At 40.6% G+C, this 13,629-nt stretch overlaps 1 protein-coding gene across 1 annotated transcript in view; it reads left to right on the forward strand.

The window, feature by feature from the left end:
* Positions 1-13,629, forward strand: part of LOC102803434 (sorting nexin-5-like) — a 34,335-nt gene that overhangs the window by 13,418 nt on the left and 7,288 nt on the right. Inside the window, exon 5 of the mRNA XM_085497535.1 lies at positions 12,447-12,636. Coding sequence (XP_085353661.1) covers positions 12,447-12,636 — 190 coding nt within the window. The remainder of the gene's footprint in view (positions 1-12,446; positions 12,637-13,629) is intronic.

The following is a 13,629-nucleotide window of genomic DNA, read 5'->3' on the forward strand; positions in this document are numbered from 1 at the left end:
TGAATGAGTTGATGGGTATGCTATCTGAATGAATTGATGGGTATGCTGTCTGTGAATGAATTGATGGGTATGTTTGTGAATGAATTGATGGGTATGCTGTCTGTGAATGAGTTGATGGGTATGCTGTCTGTGAATGAGTTGATGGGTATGCTGTCTGAATGAGTTGATAGGTATGCTGTCTGTGAATGAATTGATGGGTATGCTGTCTGTGAATGAGTTGATGGGTATGCTGTCTGTGAATGAATTGATGGGTATGCTGTCTGTCAATGAATTGATGGGTATGCTGTCTGTGAATGAATTGATGGGTATGCTGTTTGTGAATGAGTTGATGGGTATGCTGTCTGTGAATGAATTGATGGGTATGCTGTCTGTGAATGAATTGATGGGTATGCTGTCTGTCAATTAATTGATGGGTATGCTGTCTGAATGAGTTGATGGGTATGCTGTCTGTGAATGAGTTGATGGGTATGCTGTCTGTGAATGAGTTGATGGGTATGCTGTCTGAATGAGTTGGTGGGCATGTTGTCTGTGAATGAGTTGATGGGTATGCTATCTGAATGAATTGATGGGTATGCTGTCTGTGAATGAATTGATGGGTATGTTTGTGAATGAATTGATGGGTATGCTGTCTGTGAATGAGTTGATGGGTATGCTGTCTGTGAATGAATTGATGGGTATGCTGTCTGTCAATGAATTGATGGGTATGCTGTCTGTGAATGAATTGATATGTATGCTGTCTGTGAATGAATTGATGGCTATGTTTGTGAATGAGTTGATGGGTGTGCTGTCTGTGAATGAATTGATGGGTATGCTGTCTGTCAATTGATGGGTATGCTGTCTGAATGAGTTGATGGGTATGCTGTCTGTGAATGAGTTGATGGGTATGCTGTCTGTGAATGAATTGATGGGTATGTTGTCTGTGAATGAATTGATATGTATGCTGTCTGTGAATGAATTGATGGCTATGTTTGTGAATGAGTTGATGGGTGTGCTGTCTGTGAATGAATTGATGGGTATGCTGTCTGTCAATTGATGGGTATGCTGTCTGAATGAGTTGATGGGTATGCTGTCTGTGAATGAGTTGATGGGTATGCTGTCTGTGAATGAGTTGATGGGTATGCTGTCTGAATGAGTTGGTGGGCATGTTGTCTGTGAATGAGTTGATGGGTATGCTATCTGAATGAATTGATGGGTATGCTGTCTGTGAATGAATTGATGGGTATGTTTGTGAATGAATTGATGGGTATGCTGTCTGTGAATGAGTTGATGGGTATGCTGTCTGTGAATGAGTTGATGGGTATGCTGTCTGTGAATGAGTTGATTGGTATGCTGTCTGAATGAGTTGGTGGGCATGTTGTCTGTGAATGAGTTGATGGGTATGCTATCTGAATGAATTGATGGGTATGCTGTCTGTGAATGAATTGATGGGTATGTTTGTGAATGAATTGATGGGTATGCTGTCTGTGAATGAGTTGATGGGTATGCTGTCTGTGAATGAGTTGATGGGTATGCTGTCTGAATGAGTTGATAGGTATGCTGTCTGTGAATGAATTGATGGGTATGCTGTCTGTGAATGAGTTGATGGGTATGCTGTCTGTGAATGAATTGATGGGTATGCTGTCTGTCAATGAATTGATGGGTATGCTGTCTGTGAATGAATTGATGGGTATGCTGTTTGTGAATGAGTTGATGGGTATGCTGTCTGTGAATGAATTGATGGGTATGCTGTCTGTGAATGAGTTGATGGGTATGCTGTCTGTGAATGAGTTGATGGGTATACTGTCTGAATGAGTTGGTGGGTATGTTGTCTGTGAATGAGTTGATGGGTATGCTGTCTGAATGAGTTGGTGGGTATGTTGTCTGTGAATGAGTTGATGGGTATGCTGTCTGAATGAGTTGGTGGGTATGTTGTCTGTGAATGAGTTGATGGATATGCTGTCTGTGAATGAATTGATTGGTATGCTGTCTGTGAATGAATTGATTGCTATGCTGTCTGTGAATGAGTTGATGGGTATGCTGTCTGTGAATGAGTTGATTGGTATGCTGTCTGTGAATGAGTTGATGGGTATGCTGTCTGTGAATGAGTTGATGGGTATGCTGTCTGTGAATGAGTTGATGGGTGTGCTGTCTGTGAATGAATTGATGGGTATGCTGTCTGTCAATTAATTGATGGGTATGCTGTCTGAATGAGTTGATGGGTATGCTGTATGTGAATGAGTTGATGGGTATGCTGTCTGTGAATGAGTTGATGGGTATGCTGTCTGAATGAGTTGGTGGGCATGTTTTCTGTGAATGAGTTGATGGGTATGCTATCTGAATGAATTGATGGGTATGCTGTCTGTGAATGAATTGATGGGTATGTTTGTGAATGAATTGATGGGTATGCTGTCTGTGAATGAGTTGATGGGTATGCTGTCTGTGAATGAATTGATGGGTATGCTGTCTGTGAATGAATTGATGGGTATGCTGTCTGTGAATGAATTGATGGCTATGTTTGTGAATGAGTTGATGGGTATGCTGTCTGTGAATGAATTGATGGGTATGCTGTCTGTGAATGAATTGATATGTATGCTGTCTGTGAATGAATTGATGGGTATGTTTGTGAATGAATTGATGGGTATGCTGTCTGTGAATGAGTTGATGGGTATGCTGTCTGTGAATGAGTTGATGGGTATGCTGTCTGTGAATGAATTGATGGGTATGCTGTCTGTCAATGAATTGATGGGTATGCTGTCTGAATGAGTTGGTGGGCATGTTGTATGTGAATGAGTTGATGGGTATGCTATCTGAATGAATTGATGGGTATGCTGTCTGTGAATGAATTGATGGGTATGTTTGTGAATGAATTGATGGGTATGCTGTCTGTGAATGAATTGATGGGTATGCTGTCTGTCAATGAATTGATGGGTATGCTGTCTGTGAATGAATTGATATGTATGCTGTCTGTGAATGAATTGATATGTATGCTGTTTGTGAATGAGTTGATTGGTATGCTGTCTGTGAATGAGTTGATGGGTATGCTGTCTGAATGAGTTGATGGGTATGCTGTCTGTGAATAAATTGATGGGTATGCTGTCTGAATGAATTGATGGGTATGCTGTCTGTGAATGAATTGATGGGTATGCTGTCTGTGAATGAGTTGATGGGTATGCTGTCTGAATGAGTTGGTGGGTATGTTGTCTGTGAATGAGTTGATGGGTATGCTGTCTGAATGAATTGATGGGTATGCTGTCTGTGAATGAGTTGATGGGTATGCTGTCTGTGAATGAATTGATGGGTATGCTGTTTGTGAACAAGTTGATGGGTATGCTGTCTGTGAATGCGTTGATGGGTATGCTGTCTGAATGAGTTGATGGGTATGCTGTCTGTGAATGAATTGATGGGTATGCTGTCTGTCAATTAATTGATGGGTATGCTGTCTGAATGAGTTGATGGGTATGCTGTCTGTAAATGAATTGATGGGTATGCTGTCTGAATGAGTTGGTGGGTATGTTGTCTGTGAATGAGTTGATGGGTATGCTGTCTGTGGATGAATTGATTGGTATGCTGTCTGTGAATAAATGGATTGGTATGCTGTCTTTGAATAAATTGATTGGTATGCTGTCTGTGAATGAATTGATTGGTATGCTGTCTGTGAATGAATTGATGGGTATGCTGTCTTTGAATGAATTGATGGGTATGCTGTCTTTGAATGAATTGATGGGTACGCTGTCTGTGAATGAATTGATGAGTATGCTGTCTGTGAATGAGTTGATGGGTATGCTGTCTGAATGAATTGATGTGTATGCTGTGTGAATGAGTTGATGGGTATGCTGTCTGTGAATGAATTGATGGTTATGCTGTCTGTGAATGAGTTGATGGGTATGATGTCTGTGAATGAGTTGATGGGTATGCTGTCTGTGAATGACTTGATGGGTATGCTGTCTGTGAATGAGTTGATGGGTATGATGTCTGTGAATGAGTTGATGGGTATGCTGTCTGTGAATGAGTTGATGGGTATGCTGTCTGTGAATGAGTTGATGGGTATGCTGTCTGAATGAATTGGTGGGTATGTTGTCTGTGAATGAGTTGATGGGTATGCTGTCTGAATGAATTGATGGGTATGCTGTCTGTGAATGAGTTGATGGGTATGCTGTCTGTGAATGAATTGATGGGTATGCTGTCTGTCATATGAATTGATGGGTATGCTGTCTGTGAATGAATTGATGGGTATGCTGTTTGTGAATGAGTTGATGGGTATGCTGTCTGTAAATGAGTTGATGGGTATGCTGTCTGTGAATGAATTGATGGGTATGCTGTCTGTGAATGACTTGATGGGTATGTTGTCTGTGAATGAGTTGATGGGTATGCTGTCTGTGAATGAGTGATGGGTATGTTGTCTGTGAATGAGTTGATGGGTATGCTGTCTGAATGAGTTGGTGGGTATGTTGTCTGTGAATGAGTTGATGGATATGCTGTCTGTGAATGAATTGATTGGTTTGCTGTCTGTGAATGAATTGATTGGTATGCTGTCTGTGAATGACTTGATGGGTATGCTGTCTGTGAATGACTTAATGGGTATGTTGTCTGTGAAAGAGTTGATGGGTATGCTGTCTGTGAAAGAGTTGATGGGTATGCTGTCTGTGAATGAGTTGATGGGTATGCTGTCTGTGAATGAGTTGATGGGTATGCTGTCTGTGAATGAGTTGATGGGTATGCTGTCTTGTCTGTGAATAAATTGATGGGTATGCTGTCAGAATGAATTGATGGGTATGCTGTCTGTGAATGAATTGATGGGTATGCTGTCTGTGAAAGAGTTGATGGGTATGCTGTCTGTGAATAAATTGATGGGTATGCTGTCTGTGAATGAATTGATGGGTATGCCGTCTGTGAATGAATTGATGGGTATGCCGTCTGTGAATGAGTTGATGTGTATGATGTCTGTGAATGAATTGATGGGTATGCTGTCTGTGAATGAATTGATGGGTATGCTGTCTGTGAATGAATTGATGGGTATGCTGTCTGTGAATGAATTGATGGGTATGCTGTCTGTGAATGAGTTGATAGGTATGCTGTCTGAATGAATTGATGGGTATGCTGTCTGAATGAATTGATTGGTATGCTGTCTGTGAATGAGTTGATAGGTATGCTGTCTGTGAATGAGTTGATTGGTATGCTGTCTGTGAATGAGTTGATAGGTATGCTGTCTGTGAATGAATTGATGGGTATGCTGTCTGAATGAATTGATGGGTATGCTGTCTGTGAATGAATTGATGGGTATGCTGTCTAAATGAATTGATAGGTATGCTGTCTGTGAAAGAATTGATTGGTATGCTGTCTGTGAATGAATTGATTGGTATGCTGTCTGTGAATGAATTGATTGGTATGCTGGCTGTGAATGAATTGATGGGTATGCTGTCTGTGAATGACTTGATGGGTATGCTGTCTGTCAATTAATTGATGGGTATGCTGTCTGAATGAGTTGATGGGTATGCTGTCTGTAAATGAATTGATGGGTATGCTGTCTGAATGAGTTGGTGGGTATGTTGTCTGTGAATGAGTTGATGGGTATGCTGTCTGTGGATGAATTGATTGGTATGCTGTCTGTGAATAAATGGATTGGTATGCTGTCTTTGAATAAATTGATTGGTATGCTGTCTGTGAATGAATTGATTGGTATGCTGTCTGTGAATGAATTGATGGGTATGCTGTCTTTGAATGAATTGATGGGTATGCTGTCTTTGAATGAATTGATGGGTACGCTGTCTGTGAATGAATTGATGAGTATGCTGTCTGTGAATGAGTTGATGGGTATGCTGTCTGAATGAATTGATGTGTATGCTGTGTGAATGAGTTGATGGGTATGCTGTCTGTGAATGAATTGATGGTTATGCTGTCTGTGAATGAGTTGATGGGTATGATGTCTGTGAATGAGTTGATGGGTATGCTGTCTGTGAATGACTTGATGGGTATGCTGTCTGTGAATGAGTTGATGGGTATGATGTCTGTGAATGAGTTGATGGGTATGCTGTCTGTGAATGAGTTGATGGGTATGCTGTCTGTGAATGAGTTGATGGGTATGCTGTCTGAATGAATTGGTGGGTATGTTGTCTGTGAATGAGTTGATGGGTATGCTGTCTGAATGAATTGATGGGTATGCTGTCTGTGAATGAGTTGATGGGTATGCTGTCTGTGAATGAATTGATGGGTATGCTGTCTGTCATATGAATTGATGGGTATGCTGTCTGTGAATGAATTGATGGGTATGCTGTTTGTGAATGAGTTGATGGGTATGCTGTCTGTAAATGAGTTGATGGGTATGCTGTCTGTGAATGAATTGATGGGTATGCTGTCTGTGAATGACTTGATGGGTATGTTGTCTGTGAATGAGTTGATGGGTATGCTGTCTGTGAATGAGTGATGGGTATGTTGTCTGTGAATGAGTTGATGGGTATGCTGTCTGAATGAGTTGGTGGGTATGTTGTCTGTGAATGAGTTGATGGATATGCTGTCTGTGAATGAATTGATTGGTTTGCTGTCTGTGAATGAATTGATTGGTATGCTGTCTGTGAATGACTTGATGGGTATGCTGTCTGTGAATGACTTAATGGGTATGTTGTCTGTGAAAGAGTTGATGGGTATGCTGTCTGTGAAAGAGTTGATGGGTATGCTGTCTGTGAATGAGTTGATGGGTATGCTGTCTGTGAATGAGTTGATGGGTATGCTGTCTGTGAATGAGTTGATGGGTATGCTGTCTTGTCTGTGAATAAATTGATGGGTATGCTGTCAGAATGAATTGATGGGTATGCTGTCTGTGAATGAATTGATGGGTATGCTGTCTGTGAAAGAGTTGATGGGTATGCTGTCTGTGAATAAATTGATGGGTATGCTGTCTGTGAATGAATTGATGGGTATGCCGTCTGTGAATGAATTGATGGGTATGCCGTCTGTGAATGAGTTGATGTGTATGATGTCTGTGAATGAATTGATGGGTATGCTGTCTGTGAATGAATTGATGGGTATGCTGTCTGTGAATGAATTGATGGGTATGCTGTCTGTGAATGAATTGATGGGTATGCTGTCTGTGAATGAGTTGATAGGTATGCTGTCTGAATGAATTGATGGGTATGCTGTCTGAATGAATTGATTGGTATGCTGTCTGTGAATGAGTTGATAGGTATGCTGTCTGTGAATGAGTTGATTGGTATGCTGTCTGTGAATGAGTTGATAGGTATGCTGTCTGTGAATGAATTGATGGGTATGCTGTCTGAATGAATTGATGGGTATGCTGTCTGTGAATGAATTGATGGGTATGCTGTCTAAATGAATTGATAGGTATGCTGTCTGTGAAAGAATTGATTGGTATGCTGTCTGTGAATGAATTGATTGGTATGCTGTCTGTGAATGAATTGATTGGTATGCTGGCTGTGAATGAATTGATGGGTATGCTGTCTGTGAATGACTTGATGGGTATGTTGTCTGTGAATGAGTTGATGGGTATGCTGTCTGTGAATGAGTGATGGGTATGCTGAATGAGTTGATAGGTATGCTGTCTGTGAATGAGTTGATGGGTATGCTGTCTGTGAATGTGTTGATGGGTATGTTGTCTGAATGAATTGATGGGTATGCTGTCTGTGAATGAATTGATGTGTATGATGTCTGTGAATGAGTTGATGGGTATGCTGTCTTGTCTGTGAATAAATTGATGGGTATGCTGTCAGAATGAATTGATGGGTATGCTGTCTGTGAATGAATTGATGGGTATGCTGTCTGTGAAAGAGTTGATGGGTATGCTGTCTGTGAATAAATTGATGGGTATGCTGTCTGTGAATGAATTGATGGGTATGCCGTCTGTGGATGAGTTGATGTGTATGATGTCTGTGAATGAATTGATGGGTATGCTGTCTGTGAATGAATTGATGGGTATGCTGTCTGGGAATGAATTGATGGGTATGCTGTCTGTGAATGAATTGATGGGTATGCTGTCTGTGAATGAATTGATGGGTATGCTGTCTGTGAATGAGTTGATGGGTATGCTGTCTGTGAATGAGTTGATAGGTATGCTGTCTGAATGAATTGATGGGTATGCTGTCTGAATGAATTGATGGGTATGCTGTCTGTGAATGAATTGATGTGTATGATGTCTGTGAATGAGTTGATGGGTATGCTGTCTTGTCTGTGAATAAATTGATGGGTATGCTGTCAGAATGAATTGATGGGTATGCTGTCTGTGAATGAATTGATGGGTATGCTGTCTGTGAAAGAGTTGATGGGTATGCTGTGAATAAATTGATGGGTATGCTGTCTGTGAATGAATTGATGGGTATGCCGTCTGTGAATGAGTTGATGTGTATGATGTCTGTGAATGAATTGATGGGTATGCTGTCTGTGAATGAATTGATGGGTATGCTGTCTGTGAATGAATTGATGGGTATGCTGTCTGTGAATGAGTTGATGGGTATGCTGTCTGTGAATGAGTTGATAGGTATGCTGTCTGAATGAATTGATGGGTATGCTGTCTGAATGAATTGATTGGTATGCTGTCTGTGAATGAGTTGATAGGTATGCTGTCTGTGAATGAGTTGATTGGTATGCTGTCTGTGAATGAGTTGATAGGTATGCTGTCTGTGAATGAATTGATGGGTATGCTGTCTGTGAATGAATTGATGGGTATGCTGTCTAAATGAATTGATAGGTATGCTGTCTGTGAAAGAATTGATTGGTATGCTGTCTGTGAATGAATTGATTGGTATGCTGTCTGTGAATGAGTTGATGGGTATGCTGTCTGTGAATGAGTTGATGGGTATGCTGTCTGTGAATGAATTGATGGGTATGCTGTATGTGAATGAGTTGATGGGTATGCTGTCTGTGAATGAGTTGATGGGTATGCTGTCTGTGAATGAGTTGATGGGTATGCTGTCTGTGAATGAGTTGATTGGTATGCTGTATGTGAATGAGTTGATGGGTATGCTGTCTGTGAATGAATTGATGGGTATGCTGTCTGTGAATGAATTGATGGGTATGCTGTCTGTGAAGGAGTTGATGGGTATGCTGTCTGTGAATGAATTGATGGGTATGCTGTCTGTCAATGAGTTGATGGGTATGCTGTCTGTGAATGAATTGATGGGTATGCTGTCTGTGAATGAATTGATGGGTATGCTGTCTGTGAATGAATTGATGGGTATGCTGTCTGTGAATGAGTTGATGGGTATGCTGTCTGTGAATGAATTGATGGGTATGCTGTCTGTCAATGAATTGATGGGTATGCTGTCTGTCAATGAGTTGATGGGTATGCTGTCTGTGAATGAATTGATGGGTATGCTGTCTGTGAATAAATTGATGGGTATGCTGTCTGTGAATAAATTGATGGGTATGCTGTCTGTGAATAAATTGATGGGTATGCTGTCTGTGAATGAGTTGATAGGTATGCTGTCTGAATGAATTGATTGGTATGCTGTCTGTGAATGAATTGATTGGTATGCTGTCTGTGAATGAGTTGATGGGTATGCTGTCTGTGAATGAGTTGATGGGTATGCTGTCTGTGAATGAATTGATGGGTATGCTGTATGTGAATGAGTTGATGGGTATGCTGTCTGTGAATGAGTTGATGGGTATGCTGTCTGTGAATGAGTTGATGGGTATCCTCTCTGTGAATGAATTGATTGGTATGCTGTATGTGAATGAGTTGATGGGTATGCTGTCTGTGAATGAATTGATGGATATGCTGTCTGTCAATGAGTTGATGGGTATGCTGTCTGTGAATGAATTGATTGGTATGCTGTATGTGAATGAGTTGATGGGTATGCTGTCTGTGAATGAATTGATGGGTATGCTGTCTGTGAATGAGTTGATGGGTATGCTGTCTGTGAATGAATTGATGGGTATGCTGTCTGTCAATGAATTGATGGGTATGCTGTCTGTGAATGAGTTGATGGGTATGCTGTCTGTGAATGAGTTGATGGGTATGCTGTCTGTGAATGAATTGATGGGTATGCTGTCTGTGAATGAGTTGATGGGTATGCTGTCTGTGAATGAATTGATGGGTATGCTGTCTGTCAATGAATTGATGGGTATGCTGTCTGTCAATGAATTGATGGGTATGCTGTCTGTGAATGAATTGATGGGTATGCTGTTTGTGAATGAGTTGATGGGTATGCTGTCTGTGAATGAGTTGATGGGTATGCTGTCTGAATGAGTTGATGGGTATGCTGTCTGTCAATGAATTGATGGGTATGCTGTCTGTGAATGAATTGATGGGTATGCTGTTTGTGAATGAGTTGATGGGTATGCTGTCTGTGAATGAATTGATGGGTATGCTGTCTGAATGAGTTGATGGTATGCTGTCTGTGAATGAATTGATGGGTATGCTGTCTGTGAATGAATTGATGGGTATGCTGTTTGTGAATGAGTTGATGGGTATGCTGTCTGTGAATGAGTTGATGGGTATGCTGTCTGTGAATGAATTGATGGGTATGCTGTCTGTGAATGAGTTGATGGGTATGCTGCATGTGAATGAGTTGATGGGTATGCTGCATGTGAATGAGTTGATGGGTATGCTGTCTGTCAATGAGTTGATGGGTATGCTGTCTGTGAATGAATTGATGGGTATGCTGTCTGTGAATGAATTGATGGGTATGCTGTCTGTGAGTGAATTGAAGGGTATGCTGCATGTGAATTAGTTGATGGGTATGCTGTCTGTCAATGAGTTGATGGGTATGCTGTCTGTGAATGAATTGATGGGTATGCTGTCTGTGAATGAATTGATTGGTATGCTGTCTGAATGAATTGAAGGGTATGCTGTCTGTGAATGAGTTGATGTGTATGCTGTCTGTGAATGAGTTGATGGGTATGCTGTCTGTGAATGAATTGATGGGTGTGCTGTCTGTGAATGAATTGATGGGTATGCTGTCTGTAAATGAGTTAATGGGTATGCTGTCTGTGAATGAGTTAATGGGTATGCTGTCTGTGAATGAGTTGATGGGTATGCTGTCTGTGAATGAGTTGATGGGTATGCTGTCTGTGAATGAGTTGATGGGTATGCTGTCTGTGAATGAGTTGATGGGTATGCTGTCTGTGAATGAGTTGATGGGTATGCCCTCTGTGAATGAGTTGATGGGTATGCCGTCTGTGAATGAATTGATGGGTATGCCGTCTGTGAATGAATTGATGGGTATGCCGTCTGTGAATGAGTTGATGGGTATGCTCTCTGTGAATGAGTTGATGGGTATGCCGTCTGTGAATGAGTTGATGGGTATGCCGTCTGTGAATGAGTTGATGGGTATGCCGTCTGTGAATGAGTTGATGGGTATGCCGTCTGTGAATGAGTTGATGGGTATGCCGTCTGTGAATGAGTTGATGGGTATGCCGTCTGTGAATGAGTTGATGGGTATGCCGTCTGAATGAGTTGATGGGTATGCCGTCTGTGAATGAGTTGATGGGTATGCCGTCTGTGAATGAGTTGATGGGTATGCCGTCTGTGAATGAGTTGATGGGTATGCCGTCTGTGAATGAGTTGATGGGTATGCCGTCTGTGAATGAGTTGATGGGTATGCCGTCTGTGAATGAGTTGATGGGTATGCCGTCTGTGAATGAGTTGATGGGTATGCCGTCTGTTAATGAGTTGATGGGTATGCCGTCTGTGAATGAATTGATGGGTATGCTGTCTGCTTAATAGCTCTAAAGACTTGTGTACATCTTGTATATTTTAGAGATATTTTCGTTGGGTAAACTTTTCACTGCTGCAACATTTAATGATTTTTACTGACTTGTGAAATACAGTATATGCATCAGACAGCAGTCCTATGTACCGGTACATGTTTTGGTATTCTTGTTTAATTATTATTCTCAAGGCTGGACATCCAGGCATTTTTGGCGCCTGGCATCCATCACCGGTGAGATGAGACTGAAAACTCTTTAAAAAGTGTCTATTGGGCTACATGCATCTATTGAGACTTTCCTGAACAGTGTAATAAGACTACTCCTATATGTGCAACATATATAAATTTGGTACTTCAAACTTGAGTTTGTACTGTTTTCTTGACTTCGACGACGGGTGTTCCACAGCAACAAGCATATAGCCCATAGAAATACGTGGTGCATGTAAGAACAACATAAAACTCCAAACTGCAAAATCCAATTGTAATGTTTGGGACCACCTAGATCTGTGTCACAGTGTAGGAAATCTGCAATGTGACATGAATGTTTGGGACCACCTAGATCTGTGTCACAATGTAGGAAATCTGCAATGTGACGTGAATGTTTGGGACCACCTAGATCTGTGTCACAGTGTAGGAAATCTGCAATGTGACATGAATGTTTGGGACCACCTAGATCTGTGTCACAGTGTAGGAAATCTGCAATGTGACGTGAATGTTTGGGACCACCTAGATCTGTGTCACAATGTAGGAAATCTGCATTCACTGTCCATCACAAATACATACAGTTGTATTTTATTTCCATTTCTCCAGGCTCCAACAAAAGCCAAAATAAAGAAAAATATTTTTGGTAACTTGACGAAAGCTGTTGGTGAAGCTAGGAAAGGAGGACACAAAGATGTAGATGAGTTGTTCCAACAAGAGAGAGATAAATGTAATGAGAAAGTATTACTCATCAGAGATGCCAGTGATAATTTTAACAAAATGGTTTTTATTCAGCAAAGTAAGTGAACGGGGAGAAACTAGAAACTTTCTGAAATTTTGTTATTTATAAGTCGTTACAATAGAACTTTGAACAAAAACGTTGGCTTGACAGTTTTGCAACCATAGACGAAATAGACATCTTGTACACTCATACCAGTGTGATTAAGGGAAAAAGATTCTAGTTAACACATGAAATGATTCACTGATTAATGATTTGTCAAACCAGTGTAATTGTTGAACTCTGTAATTTGACACAATTTCCATCAAATTTAGTATCTATTTGTAAAAATTAAGGCGTTAAGGGAATTTTTTTACCATTCCTGTGAGTTTTATGTCATACATAGTATTTATAGGTAATTTCTATTTGGACATTAAAAGATAAAGTTGTCTATGTGATCAACGCCATTTAAACCCATTCAATGATTAGCTGTTTTCACTACACCATGTTGAAAAATCAGAACAGATAGGTATAGCGCCACCAAGTGTTCAGCACGAAACAACAGCAGTCCTGTCATGATGATTCTTTATATCAATGTTTTTATATTTATTTTTGCTGTCAACAGCATTCTAATGTAAATTCTATGACAATTTGATGAGGGGCAAGAGTTACATAGTTATGCGTTGGAGTGATGAAATGCCTAAGCATGAGGTCTGGATGATACCATTTACCGGTAAATGGCAAATGAGACCAGGTTTAAGACTCTCTAACCGGTCAAGATGCCATTTGAGAAAGATTTAGAGACTCTTGGATGCCAGAAATGAGATGAGACCAGCTTTAGAGACCATCATTTTTTGCAGTCTGATTGCACCACAGTCTGCTGGCACACAAGAGATAATAAAATAAATGCGTTGTGAAACAAGTTTTTCAGATTCCTCCAAATCAGGGAAAAAATACAAATCTTTCACAGCCAAATGACCCGTTGGGGATAATATTAAGCCAATCGGTAACAAAATTCATTCGATTCATTGTTTTTGTATGGAAAAATTCCTTGAATACGAACACCTAATTACA

The sequence above is a fragment of the Saccoglossus kowalevskii genome, chromosome 3 (genome assembly GCF_978046115.1).
Source record: "Saccoglossus kowalevskii chromosome 3, keSacKowa6.1, whole genome shotgun sequence".
NCBI classification, from domain to species: domain Eukaryota; kingdom Metazoa; phylum Hemichordata; class Enteropneusta; family Harrimaniidae; genus Saccoglossus; species Saccoglossus kowalevskii.